At 43.3% G+C, this 23,031-nt stretch overlaps 1 protein-coding gene across 3 annotated transcripts in view; it reads right to left on the bottom strand.

Moving 5' to 3' along the window:
• LOC110504803 (anion exchange protein 3) overlaps positions 1 to 23,031 on the bottom strand; it is an 81,330-nt gene that overhangs the window by 38,704 nt on the left and 19,595 nt on the right. Inside the window, exons 2-5 of one of the 3 annotated variants that reach the window (XM_036975226.1) lie at positions 16,978 to 17,152; positions 11,731 to 11,984; positions 10,972 to 11,171; positions 8,982 to 9,166 (exon numbers count right to left, since the gene is read on the bottom strand). In XM_036975226.1, the coding sequence (XP_036831121.1) occupies positions 8,982 to 9,166; positions 10,972 to 11,171; positions 11,731 to 11,984; positions 16,978 to 17,152 (814 nt within the window). Of the gene's footprint in view, positions 1 to 8,981; positions 9,167 to 10,971; positions 11,172 to 11,730; positions 11,985 to 16,977; positions 17,153 to 23,031 lie in introns of those variants that run through there. The other 2 variants (XM_036975228.1, XM_036975229.1) reach the window with 2 other exon arrangements.

The following is a 23,031-nucleotide window of genomic DNA, read 5'->3' as shown; positions in this document are numbered from 1 at the left end:
TGTTTGTGTTTGTGAACAGAGCCCCAGGACCAGCTTGTTTAGGGGACTCTTCTTCAGGTTAATATCTCTGTATGTGGAAGGTTTGGGAATCGCTTCCTTTTAGGTGGTTGTAGAATTTAACGTCTCATTTCTGGATTTTGATAATTAGCGGGTATCGGCCTAATTCTGCTCTGCATGCATTATTTGGTGTTTTACATTGGAAACAGAGGATATTTTTGCGGAATTCTGCATGTAGCGTCTCAATTTGGTGTTTGTCCCATTTTGTGAATTCTTGGTTGGTCAGCGGAATCCAGACCTCCCAACCATCAAGGGCAATGGGTTATATAACAGATTAAAGTATTTTTAGCCAAATCCTAACTGGTATGTTGAATTTTATGTTCCTTTTGATGGCGTAGAAAGCCCTTCTTGCCTTGTCTTTCAGATCATTCACAGCTTTGCGGAAGTTACCTGTGGCGCTGATGTTTAGGCCAAGGTATGTATAGTTTTTTGTGTGCTCTAAGACAATGGTGTCTAGATGGAATTTGTATTTGTGGTCCTGGCAACTGGATATTTTTTGGAACACCATTATTTTTTACTTACTGAGATTTAGTGTCAGGGCCCAGGTTTGACAGAATCTGTGCAGAAGATCTAGGTGCTGCTATAAGCCCTACTTGGTTGAGGACAAAAGCACTAGATCATCAGCAAACAGTAGACATTTGACTTTACATTCTAGTAGGGTGAGGCCGGGTGCTGCAGACTGTTCTAGTGCCCTTGCCAATTTGTTGATATACAGTATGTTGAAGAGGGTGGGGCGGCAGGGTAGCCTAGTGGTTAGAGCATTGGACTAGCAACCGTGAAGGTTGCAAGTTCAAATCCCCATGCTGACAAGGTACAAATCCCCATGCTGACAAGGTACAAATCCCCCAAGCTGACAAGGTACAAATCTGTCATTCTGCCCCACTGTTCCTAGGCCGTCATTGAAAATAAGAATTTGTTCTTAACTGACTTGCCTAGTTAAATAAAAAGGGTGGGGCTCAAGCTGCAGCCCCACAGCCCTGTTTTAACTGCACACTTCTTGTATGTGTACATGGATTTTATAATGTTGTATGTTTTTCCCCCAAAACCACTTTCCATTCATTTGTATAACAGACTCTCATGCCAAATTGAGTCAAAAGCTTTTTTTAAATCAACAAAGCATGAGAAGACTTTGTTTTTGTTTTGGCTTGTTTGTTTGTCACTTAGGGTGTGGAGTGGTCTGTCGTACGGTAATTTGGTAAAAAGACAATTTCACATTTGCTCAGTATATTGTTTTCACTGAGGAAATGTACGAGTCTCTTGTTAATGATAATGCAGAGGATTTTCCCAAGGTTTCTGTTGACGCATATCCCCCGGTAGTTATTAGAGTAACATTGGGGTGATCTGTCCTTGGTTCCAAATATTGGGGAAGATGCCAGAGCTGAGGATGATGTTACAGAGTTTAAGTATAGCCAATTGGAATTTGTAGTCTGTATATTTTATGATTTTATTGAGGATATCCAAACCTTTTTGGTTTGGAGGGTTGGTATTTTGTCATGTAGTTTATTCAATGTAATTGGAGAATCCAGAGGGTTTTGGTAGTCTTTAATAGTTGATTCTAGATTTGTATTTGATCATGTATATGTTTTTGCGGTTTGTTCTTTGTTATAGGGACAAAAAGATTGGAGAAGTGGTTTAATCTCCATTTTGGATAGAGAACTCTGTGTTGTTGTTTGTTAAGTTTGTTCAAATTTTCCCAAAGTGGTTAGATTGTGTAGAATCTTCAATTACATTGAGATGATTTATTACGTTGTCTAAAAGGGATTGAATTTGTTGTTGCCTAATTGGCTTTTACACTATTTTCCATCCATCTACATTATGCAGTTCCTTTGGCTTTGATGCATCATGACTGAGTATTGCTCTGTTCAAGTAGACTGTGATTTTGCTGTGATCTGATAAGGGTGTCTGTGGGCTGACCGTGAACACTCTGAGAGACCCTGGGTTGAGGTCAGTGATAAAGTAGTATACAGTACTACTGCCAAGAGATGAGCTATACGTGTACCAACCGTAGGAGTCCCCTCGAAGCCTGCCATTGACTATGTACATACCCAGCGTGCGACAGTGCTGCAGGAGTTGTGAGCCGTTTTGTGTCTAGGGGGGTGGGGGGGGCATATGGGGGAGAGAATGCTGTCACCTCCAGGCAGGTGTTTGTCACCCTGTATGTTCAGGGTGTCAGGTTCTTGTCCATTTCTGGCATTTAGGTCGCTGCAGACTAGTACATGTCCCTGGTCCTGGAAATGATCGATTTCTCCCTCCAGGATGGAGAAAATGTCTTCATTCAAATATTGGGATTCTAGTGGGGGGGATGTAGGTAGTACACATGAGAACATTTCTCGCCAAAATTTCTAGCCAAATGTAAAATGTAAAATGTAATGGAGTGAGTTAGGTCTGCTCTATACCAAATTAGCATACCCCCTGAGTCTCTTCCCTGTTTCACAGCTGGTAATTTGGTGGATGGGACTACCAGCTCTCTGTAACCTAGAGGGCAACCAGTGGGTCCATCTCCTCTATACCATGTTTCTTGTAGGATGACAAAGTCTATTTGTCTCTCTCTTTGGAAATTTCTCTCTCGATTGCTCTCTTGTGACAGGCCAGTTTCCTGCCATGTGTTCCCCAGACCTACACAAACAGGTCCTAAACAAAACTCTCACCCCCAAACAATGACACTTGCACAGTCCGGCAAACAAGCACAAGCCTCCTGACATTCATCTGTGTGAGGGACAGTAAACAACAACAAGCGTATCAGCTTCCTGATTTCCACACTCATATACTGTAGCATTCCCTTCCCAAGGGCCTAATATCATACATACCACCCTCCTACAGGCCAGTAGACAAGCATCCCACCTAAGGTCAGGGCATGACAGTACCCCCCCCAAAGGTGCGGACTCCGACCGCAAAAACTGACTCTATAGGGGAGGGTCCGGGTGGACATCTAGCTTCGGTGGCGGCTCCGGTGCGGGACGTAGACTCCGCTCCGCTCGCGGATCCGCCAGCTTCGGACCGTGGATCGTCGCCGAGGACTCCGGACCGTGGATCGTCGTCGAGGACTCCGGACCGTGGATTGTCGTCGAGGACTCCGGACCGTGGATCGTCGTCGAGGACTCCGGACCGTGGATCGTCGTCGAGGACTCCGGACCGTGGGAACCGTCGCTGGAGGCTCCGGACCTTGGATCGTCTCTGGAGGCTCCGGGCCATGGATCATCACTGGAGGCTCCAGGTCATGGATCATCACTGGAGGCAAGACTCCCTAAATTTTATCAGCATATCGATTGCGCAACCAGGGGTGGAAAGACCTTGGATCATTGTTACTCTAACTTCCGCGACGCATATAAGGCCCTGCCCCGCCCCCCTTTCGGAAAAGCTGACCACGACTCCATTTTGTTGATCCCTGCCTACAGACAGAAACTAAAACAAGAGGCTCCCACGCTGAGGTCTGTCCAACGCTGGTCCGACCAAGCTGACTCCACACTCCAAGACTGCTTCCACCACGTGGACTGGGACATGTTTCGTATTGCGTCAGACAACAACATTGACGAATACGCTGAATCGGAGTTCATTAGAACGTGCGTTGAAGATGTCGTTCCCATAGCAACGATTAAAACATTCCCTAACCAGAAACCGTGGATTGATGGCAGCATTCGCGTGAAACTGAAAGCGCGAACCACTGCTTTTAATCAGGGCAAGGTGTCTGGTAACATGACCGAATACAAACAGTGCAGCTATTCCCTCCGCAAGGCTATCAAACAAGCTAAGCGTCAGTACAGAGACAAAGTAGAATCTCAATTCAACGGCTCAGACACAAGAGGCATGTGGCAGGGTCTACAGTCAATCACGGACTACAGGAAGAAATCCAGCCCAGTAACGGACCAGGATGTCCTGCTCCCAGGCAGACTAAATAACTTTTTTGCCCGCTTTGAGGACAATACAGTGCCACTGACACGGCCTGCAACGAAAACTTGCGGTCTCTCCTTCACTGCAGCCGAGGTGAGTAAGACATTTAAACGTGTTAACCCTCGCAAGTCTGCAGGCCCAGACGGCATCCCCAGCCGCGCCCTCAGAGCATGCGCAGACCAGCTGGCCGGTGTGTTTACGGACATATTCAATCAATCCCTATACCAGTCTGCTGTTCCCACATGCTTCAAGAGGGCCACCATTGTTCCTGTTCCCAAGAAAGCTAAGGTAACTGAGCTAAACGACTACCGCCCCGTAGCACTCACTTCCGTCATCATGAAGTGCTTTGAGAGACTAGTCAAGGACCATATCACCTCCACCCTACCTGACACCCTAGACCCACTCCAATTTGCTTACCGCCCAAATAGGTCCACAGACGATGCAATCTCAACCACACTGCACACTGCCCTAACCCATCTGGACAAGAGGAATACCTATGTGAGAATGCTGTTCATTGACTACAGCTCGGCATTCAACACCATAGTACCCTCCAAGCTCGTCATCAAGCTCGAGACCCTGGGTCTCGACCCCGCCCTGTGCAACTGGGTACTGGACTTCCTGACGGGCCGCCCCCAGGTGGTGAGGGTAGGCAACAACATCTCCTCCCCGCTGATCCTCAACACTGGGGCCCCACAAGGGTGCGTTCTGAGCCCTCTCCTGTACTCCCTGTTCACCCACGACTGCGTGGCCACGCACGCATCCAACTCAATCATCAAGTTTGCAGACGACACAACAGTGGTAGGCTTGATTACCAACAACGATGAGACGGCCTACAGGGAGGAGGTGAGGGCCCTCGGAGTGTGGTGTCAGGAAAATAACCTCAAACTCAACGTCAACAAAACTAAGGAGATGATTGTGGACTTCAGGAAACAGCAGAGGGAACACCCCCCTATCCACATCGATGGAACAGTAGTGGAGAGGGTAGCAAGTTTTAAGTTCCTCGGCATACACATCACAGACAAACTGAATTGGTCCACCCACACAGACAGCATTGTGAAGAAGGCGCAGCAGCGCCTCTTCAACCTCAGGAGGCTGAAGAAATTCGGCTTGTCACCAAAAGCACTCACAAACTTCTACAGATGCACAATCGAGAGCATCCTGGCGGGCTGTATCACCGCCTGGTACGGCAACTGCTCCGCCCTCAACCGTAAGGCTCTCCAGAGGGTGGTGAGGTCTGCACAACGCATCACCGGGGGCAAACTACCTGCCCTCCAGGACACCTACACCACCCGATGTCACAGGAAGGCCATAAAGATCATCAAGGACATCAACCACCCGAGCCACTGCCTGTTCACCCCGCTATCATCCAAAAGGCGAGGTCAGTACAGGTGCATCAAAGCTGGGACCGAGAGACTGAAAAACAGCTTCTATCTCAAGGCCATCAGACTGTTAAACAGCCACCACTAACATTGAGTGGCTGCTGCCAACACACTGACACTGACTCAACTCCAGCCACTTTAATAATGGGAATTGATGGGAAATGATGTAAATATATCACTAGCCACTTTAAACAATGCTACCTTATATAATGTTACTTACCCTACATTATTCATCTCATATGCATACGTATATACTGTACTCTATATCATCGACTGTATCCTTATGTAATACATGTATCACTAGCCACTTTAACTATGCCACTTTGTTTACATACTCATCTCATATGTATATACTGTACTCGATACCATCTACTGCCTATGCCTATGCTGCTCTGTACCATCACTCATTCATATATCCTTATGTACATATTCTTTATCCCCTCACACTGTGTACAAGACAGTAGTTTTGGAATTGTTAGTTAGATTACTTGTTGGTTATTACTGCATTGTCGGAACTAGAAGCACAAGCATTTCGCTACACTCGCATTAACATCTGCTAACCATGTGTATGTGACAAATAAAATTTGATTTGAGGCGCCGGACCATGGATCATCACTGGAGGCTTCGGGCCATGGATCATCACTGGAGGCTCCGGACTGCAAAACGTTGCTGGAGGTTCCGGAATGTGAACCATCGCTGGAGGTTCCAGGCTGGGAACAGTCACTGGAGACCTGGTGCGTAGAGCTGGCACAATGCGTCCTGGACAATTGACCACCTTCGCATGGCAAGTGTGGGGAGCTGGCACAGGACGCACGTGGGCTGTGAAGGCACACTGGGGACACTGTGCGTAGAACCGGAAAACATGGCACCTGAACGGTGACCAACTCCACACGGTGAGTACAGGGAGTTGGTTCTGGTTCCCACCTTGGCTCCGCCAACCACCCCGTGTGCCCCCTCCAAAACATTTTTGAGGCTGCCTCTCGGGCTTCCTTCGTGGCCGCGAACCCGGTGTGGTTGTTGTTCTTCGCTGCCTCCGCATGCTTCCATGGCAGGCTTCTGTCTCCTGCCATAATCTCGTCCCACGTCCAGGATGTCCTCCACTCCTGGCTTTCCTCCCAGGCCCAGGATCCCTGCTCCTACTAGGCACGTTGCTTGGTCCATGGGTGGTGGGAACTTCTGTCACGATCGTTGGAATAAATGGACCAAGGCGCAGCGTGCGTAGAGTTCCACATGTTTTAATAAATGAAACTCACCAACAACAAACAGAACAAACGAAACGTGAAGTAAATGCAGTGTTCACAAACACGACACAAGATCCCACAACAAACAGGTGGGAAAAGGCTGCCTAAATATGATCCCCAATCAGAGACAACGATAGACAGCTGCCTCGGATTGTGAACCATACCAGGCCAACATAGAAATAACAAAACTAGAATGCCCACCCTAGTTACACACCCGACCTAACCCAAAATAGAGAATAAAGGATCTCTAAGGTCAGGGCGTGACACACACATTCTTGAAAAAAAATGTACCCCCCTTTTCTCCCCAATTTTGTGATATCCAAATACGATCTTGTCTCATCTCTGCAACTCCCCAAAGGGCTCGGGAAAGGTGAAGGTCGGTCATGCGTCCCCAGAAACTTGACCCGCCATAACCGCGCTTTTTAACACCCGCCCGCTTAACCCAGAAGTCAGCCGCACCAATGTGTCGGAGGAAAAACCGTTCGACTGACGACCGCAGTCAGCCAGCGCGCTATAAGACGACACTGGGCCAATTGTGTGCTGCCCTGTGGGACTCCCGGTCACGGCCAGTTGTGACACAGCCTGGGATCGAACCCGGGTCTGTAGTGAGACCGCTGCGTCACTCGGGAGGCCATACGCACCCTATCAAATCCCAGTATTCACATACCCACCCTATCAAATCCCAGTATTCACATACCCACCCTATCAAATCCCAGTATCACATATCCACCCTATCAAATCCCAGTGTACACATATCCACCCTATCAAATCCCAGTGTACACATATCCACCCTATCAAATCCCAGTATGCACATATCCACCCTATCAAATCCCAGTATTCACATATCCACCCTATCAAATCCCAGTATTCACATATCCACCCTATCAAATTCCAGTGTACACATATCCACCCTATCAAATCCCAGTATTCACATATTCACCCTATCAAATCACAGTATTCACATATCCACCCTATCAAATCACAGAATGCACATATCCACCCTATCAAATCACAGTATGCACATATCCACCCTATCAAATCACAGTATGCACATATCCACCCTATCAAATCACAGTAGTCACATACCCACCCTATCAAATCACAGTATATCAAATCAAATGTATTTATATAGCCCTTCGTACATCAGCTGATATCTCAAAGTGCTGTACAGAAACCCAGCCTAAAACCCCAAACAACAAGCAATGCAGGTGTTAAAGCACGTTGGCTAGGAAAAACTCACTAGAAAGGCCAAAACCTAGGAAGAAACCTAGAGAGGAACGAGGCTATGAGGGGTGGCTAGTCCTCTTCTGGCTGTGCCGGGTGGAGATTATAGTATACACATATCCACCCTATCAAATCCCAGTGTACACATATCCACCCTATCAAATCCCAGTATTCACATACCCACCCTATCAAATCCCAGTATTCACATACCCACCCTATCAAATCCCAGTATTCACATATCCACCCTATCAAATCCCAGTATTCACATATCCACCCTATCAAATCCCACTATTCACATATCCACCCTATCAAATCCCACTATTCACATATCCACCCTATCAAATCACAGTATTCACATATCCACCCTATCAAATCACAGTATTCACATATCCACCCTATCAAATCACAGTATTCACATATCCACCCTATCAAATCACAGTATATCCTAGTACTAAAACATAGCAACACCATGTATTACACTCTCACATAAGGACATATACATCGGGACAGATATGTCCTATATTGTTACGTCAATAGAGGGTGCCCTAAACTAGCAGATTTTCCATCACTTGTTACGTTCACGAATATGAACTATGGTAATACAGTACAGTATCATTAAACATATTGCCACACTGGCATTATTGCAGTACATCAATCTTGGGGTGTAAGTGATTTATATTTTATATTTTATCCCAGTACTCAGACCTGCTTCAAACTGTCACCCTCAAACTGTCCCACAGCAGAACAGCTGGGAAGGCAACTGGAGCATTGCATCCAATTGGTCTGTCCATCAAGAGGCACCAAATGAGGAACCCGAAAGTTTGGTGAAAATATATTTACTAAGTCTCAAGGTATGCATTTTTTATTTAAACCTGCAACCAACGTTACTTAGTATTAAATTACACTACCTTTACCCTCTACTTTCATTAGAAATGGTATGCCCTTGTTCAGGAAAAAGGGGCTACACCAGGCAGGGGTGGTCAACCCTCCTCCAGCAGCTGGGTATGCAGGCTTTTGCTCCAGCCCTACATAAATACACCCGATTCAACTAAAGTCCCGATAAGCAGCTGATTAGTAGAATCAGGTGTGGTAGATTAGGGCCGCAGGAGGGTTGCTCAACAGCAGGAGGGTGGGCTAGAGGGGTTGATTTGGGAACGGTCCGTTCTCTCTGGTGTGTATGTGTGTGTCTTACTCTTCATGTCGTCCAGGTCGGAGCTAGCCAACATCTGAGCCTCAGCCTCGTCGGTGGGCACCTTCCGGTACACGGCTGTTTCCACGGCTGTCATGCTGCCGATACAGACGCGCTCCCGCATGTCGTAACTGGTCCGCGGTGCAGGGTGGAGAGGATTCCTCCTGAACCAGCCACGGGTGTTCATGCTAGGGGGGCCCGCAGAGGTGGGGCACCAGGGGAGGGGAACACAGGGGGGAATCACGGAGAGTGCAGAGGGAATACTTGAGTACGTGTGAAAACCCATCATAGAGATCATATTGTATTTGATTCTTTAAACGTTTACTTTTGAAGTATGTCAGGTAACTAACTATCTGTTATCTATTGTGTCAACTATCAACTACCAGTTTCATCTCAATCTCTTCATTCAAAGACTCAATCATGGACACGCTTCCTGACAGTTGTGGCTGCTTTGTGTGATGTATTGTTGTCTCTACCTTCTTGCCCTTTGCGCTGTTGTCTTTGCCCAATAATGTTTGTACCCTGTTTTGTGCTGCTACCATGTTGTGTTGCTACCATGCTGTGTTGTCATGTGTTGCTGCCTTGCTATGTTGTTGTCTTAGGTCTCTCTTTATGTAGTGTTGTGGTGTCTCTCTTGTCATGATGTGTGTTTTGTCCTATATTTATATTTTATTTATTTTTCTTTTTAATCCCAGCCCCCGTCCCCGCAGGAGGCCTTTTGCCAGGCATTCATTGTAAATAAGAATTTGTTCTTTACTGACTTGCCTACTTTAATAAAGGTTAAATAAAATAAATAAATACAAATCATGAAGGACCATCAGCCATAAACCAGTTCAGAATTAGATTTTTTTTTGTCCCAAAGTGTTAGAACTCCAGAATATACTAAATCCTTCTTTAAAATTAACATGGTATCAAACGTCAACCCAGTCTATACGAACAAACATCTTGACTGGCATACACAAACACAGTATGAATAATCTTGGAGGGGTCAGATTGTTGGGTGTAGTGTGGTCCATCATGCAACAGAGGGCACCAGAACACAGCACAGCACTGCAACACTGACTTCCTCACCCAGTGAATCGTTGGCTGCTTTAACTCAGGCAACAATATCCTAACCTTACATGACATTGTGACTACGTTCCTTTTTTGCTGCTGCAATAATAATAAATCAGTGAGATTAACCGCCCTGCAGAGAGGGAAACAAGTACCCTGGTTGTATTTATTAGGCTACAAGCGGAAGAAAACAAAATGAAGCAGGGAGGGACTACCTGGAGTTGTCCAATAAGAAAAGTACATTTTCTGTTTCCGTTGCAAGATATTTTTCTATGTTGAGCCCTAATGAATATGACCCTCGACTCCATAGTCTCTGCCGTCCCATGATGAATGCATATATTATTCAATCCATTACCAAATACCAAATATACTCATAGCTCTGTGTTGATGAGTCAGATAGGATCTTTATGAGCAAACCTATCTAGGACACGAGACATGATGGTGACAGGCAAAAGGTTTCCTTTTATAAATGTTTTGATTGTTTTTAGATGTTCACTTAAAAACAGATAAATCTACCAGAAGAATCGGGAGAAATGAGCACGGAATTTTTGAAGTTTTTAAATGAAGAGCATTGTAGAAAGAGCTGGGCTCCTTGTTTGATGAGCCCTTTAAATATCTTCAAATATTGAGTACCGACCTATAAAATAAATATTGTATGCACTGTCCTATTTTTAGTGCACTCTAGTTCTGTGTTTTCTTAGTTCACAATTCATGAAGCATATCATCCTTCTAGTTACATCCCAGGATCACCTTGTGTCTTACGGCGAGCTTTGCTAACAAAATAAGTGATGGTTGCTGGTTGCTGCATATTGAAGTGATCCATACAATTGGCTGATTTGAAAAAACATTGTTTCACCACACAGCCAAGTTCCTGTGCCTAATCTCCTGCTAGCTACCGTGACATCGCTTTATGCATCCAAACATCTGATTCTGGGCACACCTGTTGGTGGGCTCTTCATCACCCTCCTCATCCTCTGGCTGCTCCCGAATGTCCTGTTGCGCCTCTTCCAACTCCCCCTCCACCACCTCTGCCGTGGCCAGTGTGGCCTTCTCCGGCGGCGGATGTTGTTGTTCGCTCTCCATGTGGAAGGAAGTTAGTGGGACGGTCGGCTCCAAATTCTCCTCACTCCCCAGGCTAAACTAAGAGGAGAGGGAGTTGGTTACATTGGTCTTAGCATCTCTCCCATAGAGTGGCGCACAATTGGCCCAGCGTTGTCCGGGATAGGGTTTGGCCGGGCTAGCCGTCATTGTACTTGCTCTTAACTGACTTGCCTACTTAAATGAAGGTTAAATAAAAAATAGATGTACAGTGTTTTCAACAATGTGCAAATAGTTGTAGTATGAATAGTATGGGAAGATAAGCAAACTCTCTCTCTGGCACCTGTTAGACTAGTACTAACAGATCTTCATCTTTCTTGGGTCAGCTACTGCCTGCTCTTTGTAAAACGTCTCAAATTACACAGGAGACCAGAATTCTCTGCCGCCTTCACACAAAACATGTCATGTGTGACAGACATTTCTCTCTGGAGTGTCTTTGAAATGAATACACTGAATGAATATATAACAAATGAATAAACTAAACTTCTACTTGCAACATTCCAAACATTGTATTGGACTCTATAAATAATAAAAGATCAATAACAAAAAGAGGTATTCCGAAAGCTGTCAGACATGATCACACATTTCTCTGTTATGTTACCTGCTGTTGGTCGTCGGGCTGCTCGGTGGGCGTGGCTGCCAGGTCCCGCCCCTCTGTCTCAGACTCCTCCTCCTCGTCTACCTCATGGATGGTGGGTGTGACCTCAGAGGGCGCCATGGAGGTCTTTTTGTTCTTGCGCTTCTTCTTGCGCCGGCGTTTGCGGTCCATGCTGAGCACCCGCTTGCGTAGGCGCTGGGGTGGGGGTAGATGGGTGGACAGCGGGTGGTGGGTGTGGTGAAAGGTGTGCCGGTGATCTGTGAAAGGAATGGTAGGCGTTTAAGTGAAAATACCGTCCTCGCCTGCCGGCATAATGAATGCAAGACTTGTCATAAGCAGTTACAACCCTTCTATAACGTTTTTGAACTATCTGACGGTAAAAGAAAACTCATACAGATCCTGACAAAATACTAGACATTTTAAAGCAATTGAATTGTTGATGAACAGACAGAAATGCCCCTGATATTACAAAGGCTATTATGCTTATAACAACTTATGAAGAATTATACTGGCAGGCTTAAGTTAAAGGCCCAGTGTCAGTCAAAAACGTGATTTCCCTGTATTTTATATACAATGAACAAAAATATAAATGCAACATGTAAAGTGTAGGTTTTATGAGCTGAAATAAAAGATCCCAAGATTTTACATACCTCACAAAAAAACATATTTCTCTAACATTTTGAGCACAAATTTGTTTACATCCCTGTTAGTGAGCATTTCTCCTTTGCCAAGATAATCCATCCACCTGACAGGTGTGTCAAAAACGCCCCCAACGTCATTTTAACCTCTCTAGCATTCAGAATTTTGGATGAAAAGCATGCCCAAATTAAACGGCCTACTACTCGGGCCCAGAAGATATGATATGCATATAACTGGTAGATTTGGATAGGAAACACTCTAAAGTTTCCAAAACTGTTAAAATAGTGTCTGTGAGTATAACAGAACTGATTGGGCAGGCAGAAACCTGAGAAGAAATCCATCCAGGAAGGATTTATTTTTGTTTGTTGTAGTTTTCTATTCAATGCCATTACAGTATCCATTGACTTAGGACTCAATTGGCAGTTCCTATGCCTTTCACTAGATGTCAACAGTCTTTAGAAATTGTTTCAGGCTTGTATTCTTATAAATGAGGGAGTAAGACCAGTCTGAATGAGTGGACCCTACCGTGTCGCAGAGCTTTTTCATGCGCAATCCCGAGAGAGTGCATTTCTTGTTTACCTTTTATATTGACGACGTTATTGTCCGGTTGAAATATTATAGATCATTTAGGCTAAAAACAACCTGAGGATTGAATATAACTTGTTATGGCTGCAATCCCAATACCGGGATCGATATGACAACTACCAGTGAAAATAGAGGGCGCCAAATTCAAACCACAGAAATCTCATAATTACAATTCCTAAAACATACATGTGTCTTATATCATTTTAAAGCTATTTCGTTGTTAATCCCACCAAAGTGTCCAATTTCAAATAGGCTTTTCAGCGAAAGCACTACAAACGATTATGTTAGGTCTCCACCAAACCACAATAAGCACAGCCATTTTCCAGCAAAATATAGCATTCACAAAAAGCATAAAGACAAAATGAATCACTAACCTTGAATTATCTTCATCAGGTGACACTCATAGGACTTCATGTTACACAACACATGCATGTTTTGTTTGATAAATTTCATATTTACATAAAAAAATCTGAGTTTACATTGGCGCGTTAGATTCACTAGTTCCAAAAACATCAAGTGATTTTGCATAGCCACATCGTTTCAACAGAAATACTCATCATAAATGTAGATGATAATACAAGTTATACACATAGAATTATAGATATACCTCTCCTTAATGCAACCGCTGTGTCAGATTTCAAAAAAGGTTTACGGAAAAAGCAACCCATGCAATAATCTGAGACGGCACTCAGAACAGTAGCAAAATTAGCCTCCATGTTGGATACATGATAAATGTTTCCTTACCTTTGATGAACTTCATCAGAATGCAGTCCTAGAAATCCCAGGTCCACAATAAATGCTTGATTTGTTTGAAAATGTCCGTTATTTATGTCCAATTAGCTACTTTGGTTAGCGCGTTTGGTAAACAATTCCAAAGTCACAAAGCGCGTGACGAAATGTCCAAAAGTTCCGTAACAGTCAGTAGAAACATGTCAAACGATGTACTGAATCAATCTTTAGAATGTTTTTTACATATATCTTGCATAACGTTCCAACCGGAGAATTAGAATGACTTCAGATGAGCGATGGAACGCAAATCCTTCCCCTGTGAACGCGCCTGGTGAAAGCATGGTCCACTCATGGCTGTGGTGACTATTTCCTGTGTCAATCGACCCCCCTTCACATTAGAGTCATCAGACAAAGTTCTATTGACTGTTGACATCTAGTGGAAGGCGTAGGAAGTGAAAACTCATCCATATCTCGCTGTAATTTCAATTAAACCTTGGTTGAAAATCTGCCACCTGCAGAAAAAAACAGGAAGTGGAATTTCTCAGGTTTTTGCCTGCTATATGAGTTCTGTTTTACGCACAGACATAATTCAAACAGTTTTAGAAACTTCAGAATGTTTTCTATCCAATGTTCTGGGCTAGGTATGTTTTGGGCTAGGTATGCTTTCGCCGAAAAGCATTTTATAAATATGACACTGTGGTTGGTTTAACAAGAAGTTAATCTTTAAACCTATGTAAAATATGTTTTGTTTTCTGAATTTTTATAATATAGCATTTCTGTATTTGAATTTGGCGCTCTGCAATCTCACTGGATGTTGGCCAGATGGGACGCTAGCGTCCCATATACACTAGAGAGGTTAAAGAATTTGGCAGTACATCCAACCGGCCTCAGAACCGCAGATCATATGTATGGCGTCGTGTTGGCAAACGGCTTGCTGATGTCAACGATGTGAACAGAGTGCCCCATGGTGGCAGTCGGGTTATGTTATAGGCAGGCATAAGCTACGGACAATGAACACAATTGTATTTTATCAATGGCAATTTGAATGCACATAGATGCCATGACGAGATCCTGAGGCCCGTTGTCATGACATTCATCTGCCGCCATCACAGATTCATGTTACCATTGATTACTTTACATGTCCAAGGAATGTATGTGTTGGAGTCAGTGGAGTGTGGATAATAACTAGGTCTATGGAAAGTTACTGAGTGAGAAAGGGGGAGGTAGAAAGTTTACATTCTGTTAAAAAATGTTACCGTTAAATCTCATGGATCCTATGGAGGTCTGGTTTCAGTCACTGATAAGGTAGGACAGTCGTGGATTTGGGAGGAGCAAGGAATTCGGCCGAGGTCAGATGAAGTGAGAAGGAACAGCCCTATCCCACACACATATATTTCCACACCCATGAAGGTTCTAGCAGGAGGAAGGGCCATGACTACACCAGGACCTAGCTAATGTATTTAAATTGACTGATTTCCTTATAAAATCTTTGAAATTGTTGCATGTTGTGTTTATAATTTTTGCTCAGTGTATATTTCCACACTATGAGGTTGGATTCATATTATGAAATTGTGAAAATTATGATAATGCCCTTTTAGTGTAAGAGCTGTTTGAAAAGACCGCCTGAAATTTCAGCCTGTTTTGCTGGGATGGAGTTTTGTCCTCAGTAGGCAGTACATTAGTTAATAAACCAATAAGAAAGAGAATTCCAAACCTCTCTGCCGATAACAGTTAGTTTCCTGTTTCCCCCTTCCCACTCAGAACACTACCAGACAGTCCTAGTAAAATTATTGCTCTTTGTTAAGAAGCTATGTCTTTCTTTTTGACCATTTTAATTGAAAACAATCAAAGTAAGGTACTTACATGCTACCCAGAAATGGTTTGATATGGAGATAAAAACTTCCTTTAAGTGATACCAAAATATAATTTAAGCCAAAACACATTCCTGTTGGCAAAAATTGATATTCCAAAAACTATGGAGAACACCCCCAAAAAACTGGGTAAGCAGTAGTGTTGCACGAAACTTTGGTACTTTGTCGATTTAAAAAAATCATAAAACGGTACTAGAATTTTTGTTATGTTCAAATGTTGTCTCACGTGATCAAGAGGATTAAGTCTGTCTCAGAGCGATGAATGAGGTAGTGGAGCTCTTTGCTCTTCATAGGTTAAATGGATTGCAGTCTGGGCTGCATTAGCTCTCCGGGCTGCATTAGCTCTCCACTCATTCTGCACAGAAGTTAACACACTTAAATAATGCAACACAGCATGTGGAACCTGTTAATTGCTGTTCTCAAAACAATGTTCCTACAGGCTAGAACACTTTACAATGCAAGAAGATACCGGTAGCTTCTAGCTTTATAGGCAAACTTTCCTTGCTAGCTAACAGCTGAATTTCCTACAGCTGAATTCACTTTTTCATCTCCCTTGCCTATCATCTGGTTTCCACTAGATTCCATAGCCACAAAGTCAGATTCCACAGCCACTTTCTGCCTAGAAAATGAAGTCATTACTTTCTTAAAGAGACAGCGCACACATTTATAAAAGAAGCGATTGCTTCTTCTATGCAAATGTTGTTTATCACTTCAATAAAATAATATGTTCTAATAGCAGTTGGCGATAAAATAAGTCCTACATTAAAGGGAACATTTGTCATCTGTTGCCCCATGCTATCAGCTAAAACATGCTGAATAACTCAATGCACACACACTCATATTGAATGATATGCATGCACAAACTCCTATTGAATGATATGCATGCACAAACTCCTATTGAATGATATGCATGCACACACTCCTATTGAATAATATGCATTAACCTGTATTGTGAATAGACCTAGTCTACATCTTGATTTACTCAGTTTATCAATAGAGATTTACCATTCAAATAAACAATTACCATTATGTTATGTAGTTAGATGGGTGAAAACCAAGTCAAATTGATTGGATGATTGTACAGTTGATCAAATTAATGCATACATGGCTGTCTCAACTACAAACAAGTACATAAAATGTTCAGATTAAATGATATTGAACTCACAAGATGCCCAACAATTGAACAGAGTAGGAGCCGAGGTTATCTGTCTGGAGCAAGTGGCATTCTTTCACTAATTAGGCTTTTTTTTGTGGTATCGTTTAGGTATGGAGTATCGTAATGGTCTCAAGTATTGTGATAGTATACCTGGTATCGGTACTGAAATAACAATTCTAGTATCTTGACAACACTAGTAAGCAGACATTCATGGAATGTTTACTTTGTGTTCTACAAAAGCAGAGAAGATAAAGAAGACTAAAGACTTACACTCAAAATCCTTCTCGTTGTAGTTGGGGCCCATTTTTTCTCCGCCGCTGATCGCGGAGTCAGTGATGATGTTCCCGAACCTCTCCACTGATAATGCATTCTCCCAGTCCTCGTCCTTCTCCTGCTCCTCTGTGGAAAAGTCATCATCCTCCTCCTCCTCTTCTTTCACATTAATCTGTACAGAGAGAGAGAGAGAGAGAGAGAGAGTTCTTTCCACAGGGCAGGGGGTGAGACAGGGATGCAGCTTAAGCACCACCCTCTTCAACATATATATCAATGAATTGGCGAGGGCACTAGAACTGTCTGCAGCACCCGGCCTCACACTACTATAATCTGAAGTCAAATGTCTACTGAGTCTAAGGAGGGCCTACAGCAGCACCTAGATCTTCTGCACAGATTCAGTCAGACCTGGGCCCTGACAGTAAATCTCAGTAAATAATGGTGTTCAAAAAAGGTCCAGTTGCCAGGACCACGAAAACAAATTCCATCTTGACGCCATTGCCCTAGAGCACACAAACTATACATACCTCAGCCTAAACATCAGCACCACAGGTAAATTCCAAAAAGCTGTGGAAGTTATGACATTAAAAGGAAAATAAAATTTGACATACCAATTAGGATCTGGCTAAAAATACTTGAATCAGTTATAGAACCCATTGCACTTTATGGTTGTGAGGTCTGGGGTCCACTCACCAACCAAGAGTTCACAAAATGGGACAAACACCAAATTGAGACTCTGCATGTAGAATTCGGCAAAAATATCCTCTGTGTGGAATGTAAAACACCAAAAAATTCATGCAGAGCAGAATTAGGCCAATACCTGCTATATATCAAAATCCAGAAAAGAGCCATTAACTTCTACAACCTCCTAAAAGTAAACGATTCCCAAACCTTCCATAACAAAGCCATCACCTACAGATATATTAACCTGAAGAAGAGTCCCCTAAGCAACCTGGTCCTGGGGCTCTGCTCACAAACACAAACAGACCCCACAGAGCCCCAGGACAGAAACACAATTAGCCCCAACCAAATCACGAGAAAACAAAAAGATAATTACTTGACACATAGGAAAGAATTAACAAAAAAACTGAGCAAACTAGAATGCTATTTGGCCCTAAACAGAGAGTACACAGTGACAGAATACTTGACCACGGTGACTGACTCAAACTTAAGGAAAGCTTTGACTATGTACAGATTCAGTGAGCATAGCCTTGCTATTGAGGAAGGCCACCTTGGCAATGTAAACATATGTTTCCCATGCCAATAAAGCCCCTTATATTGAAATTGAGAGAGAGAGAGAGACAGAGAGAGAGAGAGATATGTACAATTACCAAGCCCTGCAATGCCAAGAGCTGAGCAAAGAAAAGAGTCCCCTCATCCAGCTGGTCCTGGGGCGGAGTTCACAAACCTGTTCTACTAACACACTGAAGCCTCAAGAGCAGAACATCCAATCAATCAGGATAAACCAAATTACAACACAGTCAAAACTATATTGCTTATTGTGAAAAACAAGCACAAACACAAAGCAAAATGCAGTGCTATCTGGCCCTAAATCGACAGTACACCATGGCTAAATATTTGACAATGGTTACTGATCAAAACCTTCACAAAGTACAGGCTCAGTGAGCACAGCCTTGCCATTGAGCAGGGTAGACACAGGAAAACCTGGCTCCCTGTAGAGGAAAGGCTGTGCAACCACTGCGCAACAGCAGAACCTGAGACAGAGCTGCATTTCCTGACAAAATGTCAAAAATATAAAACAAATTTGAAACCCTTATTCACCTGTCTGATGAGAGTAGGCTACCTGTCCTGTTGGGGGAGGACGCAGAGAGCTGTGGGTTGGCAGCGCACTACATTGCTGCCTGCCATAAGTTGAGGGACAGTGTCTGACAGAACAATCAACCAGCACATGTACTCTACTGTATACTTATTGTTATTGTTGAATGTATGGTTATTTTATCACTTGGTTATTGTTGTTACTGTTGTCCCGTTGACACTTTGATTCTCATTTTTATATTGTAAATATCCAAAATAAGCTTTGGCAATATGTACATTGTTACTTCATGCAATAAAGCAAATTGAATTGAAGTTAATTGAATTGAGAGAGCGCGCAAGACAGAGAGAGAGAGAGAGAGAGAGAGAGAGAGAGACAGAGAGAGAGAGAGAGAGAGCAAGACAGAGCGAGAAAGACAGAGAGAGAAAGAGAGCAAGACAGAGCGAGAGAGAGACAGCGCAAGAGACAGAGGGAGAGATGAGAGTGAGCGAGACAGAGCGAGAGCGCAAGACAGAGAGAGAGAGAGCAAGACAGAGACAGAGAGCAAGACAGAGCGAGCGAGACAGAGAGAGAGAGAGAGAGCAAGAGAGAGAGAGCAAGACAGATTGAGCGAGACAGAGAGAGAGAGAGAGCAAGAGAGAGAGAGAAAGAGAGAGAGAAAGAGAGCAAGACAGAGCGAGAGAGACTGCGCAAGAGACAGAGAGAGAGATGAGAGTGAGCGAGACAGAGCGAGAGCGCAAGACAGAGAGAGAGAGAGAGATGAGAGTGAGCGAGACAGAGCGAGAGCGCAAGACAGAGAGAGAGAGAGAGAGAGAGAGCAAGACAGAGAGAAAGTGGGAACTGTGTAATTACATGTTGTCAATGTCACAGATTCAGCTCTTACAAGCGCTTCATAATCAAGCTACTTATATCAAGTTGCTAGGTATCTAATTATTCCAATGTATTACAATATTTACCAAAATAAACTAACTTTCAGCGTGTCAGCAAGTTGTCACAGTGCAGACCATTCACCGGGGTTCGAAACGGGAAGGGTCAGTTACAGTTACAATTTTAGTATATTTTTATTTCACCTTTATTTAACCAGGTAGGCCAGTTGAGAACAAGTTCTCATTTACAACTGCGACCTGGCCAAGAAAGCAAAGCAGTGCGACAAAAACAACACTGAGTTACACATGGAATAAACAAACGTACCGCCGATAACACAAGTTGCATCAGTTTGGGAAACCTTGTGCTAGTTAGTACTATGTATACACAAGGGGACCTATCACTACGGCAACCAACTCAGGGTCGATGTAGCAAAGTGCTGAGAGAGGAAGTGAGGCTAACGCACTGCTGGTCCCTCTACTAACACACTTCTGTCCTTCCTTCATCTGAGAGACAGTCCCAATGCCGGGCTGCGTTTACACAGGAGCCCAATTCTGATATTTTGCCCAATTATCGGCAAACGAGCTGATCTGATTGGTCGAAAGACCAATTAGTGGAAAACAATAGCAGAATTGGGCAGCCTGTCTAAACACAGCTGTAGTTATACAACAAATTTCAAGGCTCCCGAGTGGCGCAGCGTTCTAAGGCACTGCATCTCAGTGCTAGAGGTGTCACTACAGACCCTGGTTCGATTCCAGGCTGTATCACAACTGGCTGTAATTGGGAGTTCCGTAGGGCTGTGCTCACAGACGCCATAATGAGACAAATACAAATCATCTACCAAAGTACATAATCACAGTGGGTTTCTAGAGCTGAGGCGGCCTAACCCTTTAGATCTCATTGGCCTCCAGAGGCTTTGATCTGGGCTTTGAAGTCAAGAAGGGGTCTGTTGTGAGGGTCACAGACTAGAAGTGGGTGGTGTTTGCTAAGGTGATGAAGGACCAACCAACAGGGGTCTGTTCATTTTACTCATTTAGCAGATGCTCTTATGCAGAGTGACTTACAGTATAGAGTAGGGATGCACAATATATCGGTGAACATATCGGGAATCGGCCGATAATAGCTAAAAATGCCAACATCGGTATCAGCCCGATGTCTAGTTTAGCTGACGTCTATATATATATATATATATATAATATATGACGTATTGACGCCTTGTAAAATTTTGCGCTACACGTGCAACACAGCATTCTTAACCTAGCCCACAATGTCTGCTGTGTGGATCGAGCAGTCAACAAGTCGAGCAGTCACTTGAAAGAGTAAGAACATTGCAGAGAGACAACTCAAAGGCAAAATCCATTAACGGCAAGATAATGGAATTCATTGCCCTTGACAATCAACCGTTCTCTGTCGTGGGTGATGTTGGCTTTCGCGACTGGTCGAGCACCGGTACACACTAACGTTACCAAGTGCGCTATTGTTCAGATATTGCCCTACCAGAGTTACACAGTAATAGCGTCACTGCTATAAGCTTCACGACATACTATGGAACGCCGTTTGGGTCTTTGCATGTCAAATAACACTATTTGACAATAACACTATTTGACAATAACACTATTTGACGCGTTAAACAAGCTTTTCATTTGACACGTCAAATAACACACAGTTCTATTATAGTATGTTGGGTGTTCTGAATTTGCACGTGCAAGCCAAGTGCCACCACTACCATCAGTAGCACTCTCAACGCTGTACAAAAAAAGTCTGCAAACAAGCAGACACCGGCCACAAACAATGTGTTTATAATACCGCGTTGGTAATAAAGCATTATTTGTTCGACTGCAACTTCCGGTGTAGTTAGCTAGCTCAATACAACCAGCCAGAAAACAATTACCAGTAGAAACTGCAGTCATTTTCACGATTCTTAGAAATGATTTAGGAATCCTTGTAAGTATTAGCTAGGTAGCCACTTTTTGTTCGCCTATTGAAATTGAACTACAGTACAAGAAAATACATAGCTAGCCAGGTACTTAACCCTGTTGTCCAAAGCTAAGGTTATAAGCAGCCAGCTACTTAACCCTGTTGTCCAAAGCTAAGGTTATAAGCAGCCAGCTACTTAACCCTGTTGTCCAAAGCTAAGTTTATAAGCAGCCAGCTAGCTTCATCTGCCTTAGTTAGGCTCAACCGGACCGGTCTATGTGTTAAGCTAGCCACAATAAGGATTAGGCACAATAGTGGAATTTGCGGTTTGCCTTCAAAATAAAAGTACCTATTTGAAAGTGATGCAGAAGGTTACAATTGGTGGAATCATTCCATATTTAGACTAGATCATGTTAAACAAGGTTGGAATGTGAAGCAATGACTGAAGAGTTTACGCAAATATTCGCACTGTAGCACTTATCGCAGGACTGTGACTGTGTGAAATCACCTTCCCAATCAACCTATTGTGTGTATTGACATTCATATTGCACTGTACAGCTTTACCTAAGGATTGGGGATCAATGAAATGGGGGTAACAGTCTACCCAATATATTTTTTCCCAACGTCCTCCTCAGATTTATCAGACTCCAAAACATCCACACAGTATTGTTTTACCTCGGGAATAGTGTTCAATACACATAGGTTGACAATAAATGTGGCTCAATTCACAGTTGTTTCAGAGTCCTGCAAAAAGAGCTACGATGTTAATGTTGTCTGTGTGTCACTGAGTAGACTGATACCCCATGTCGTTGATTCACAATCCATAGGTAAGGCTGTACAGTGAAATAAGTATGCCCCCAATGCAATTCTAAAGTATAATACATCCAGTGTGGTTTTAACAAATATTTGTCAAATTAACAAAAATTCCAACCTCGTTTAGCATGATGTATTCAGCTAAGGCATAATTCTACTATTTGTATTCATTTGCATCACTGTCAATGACATACTTTTATTTTGAAGGCAAACGGCAAAGTCCACGATTGTGGCTAATCTTTATTAAATAAGCTTTTCATTTGACATGTCAAATAACAAACAGTTATGTTAAATCAAATTAAATTGTATTGGTCACATACACATGGTTAGCAGATGTTAATGTGAGTGTAGCGAAATGCTTGTGCTTCCAGTTCCAACAATGCAGTAATATCTAACAAGTAATCCAGCAATTCCCCAACAACTACCTAATACACACAAATCTAAAGGGGTGAATGAGAATATGTAAATGTAAGTATATGGATGAGTGATGGCCAAGCAGCATAGGCAAGGTGCTGTAGATGGTATAAAATACAATATATGCACATGATTTGAGTAATGTAAGATATGTAAACATTATTAAAGTGGCACTATTTAAAGCGGCATTGTTTAAAGTGACTAGTGATCCATTTATTAAAGTATCCAGTGTTTGGGTCTCAATACAGTATGTACAGTGGCTTGTGAAATTA

This window comes from Oncorhynchus mykiss, chromosome 3 (genome assembly GCF_013265735.2).
Source record: "Oncorhynchus mykiss isolate Arlee chromosome 3, USDA_OmykA_1.1, whole genome shotgun sequence".
Taxonomy (NCBI): Eukaryota; Metazoa; Chordata; class Actinopteri; order Salmoniformes; family Salmonidae; genus Oncorhynchus; species Oncorhynchus mykiss.
Note: the sequence above shows the minus strand (reverse complement) of the source record. Positions and strands in the feature narration are given on the sequence as shown.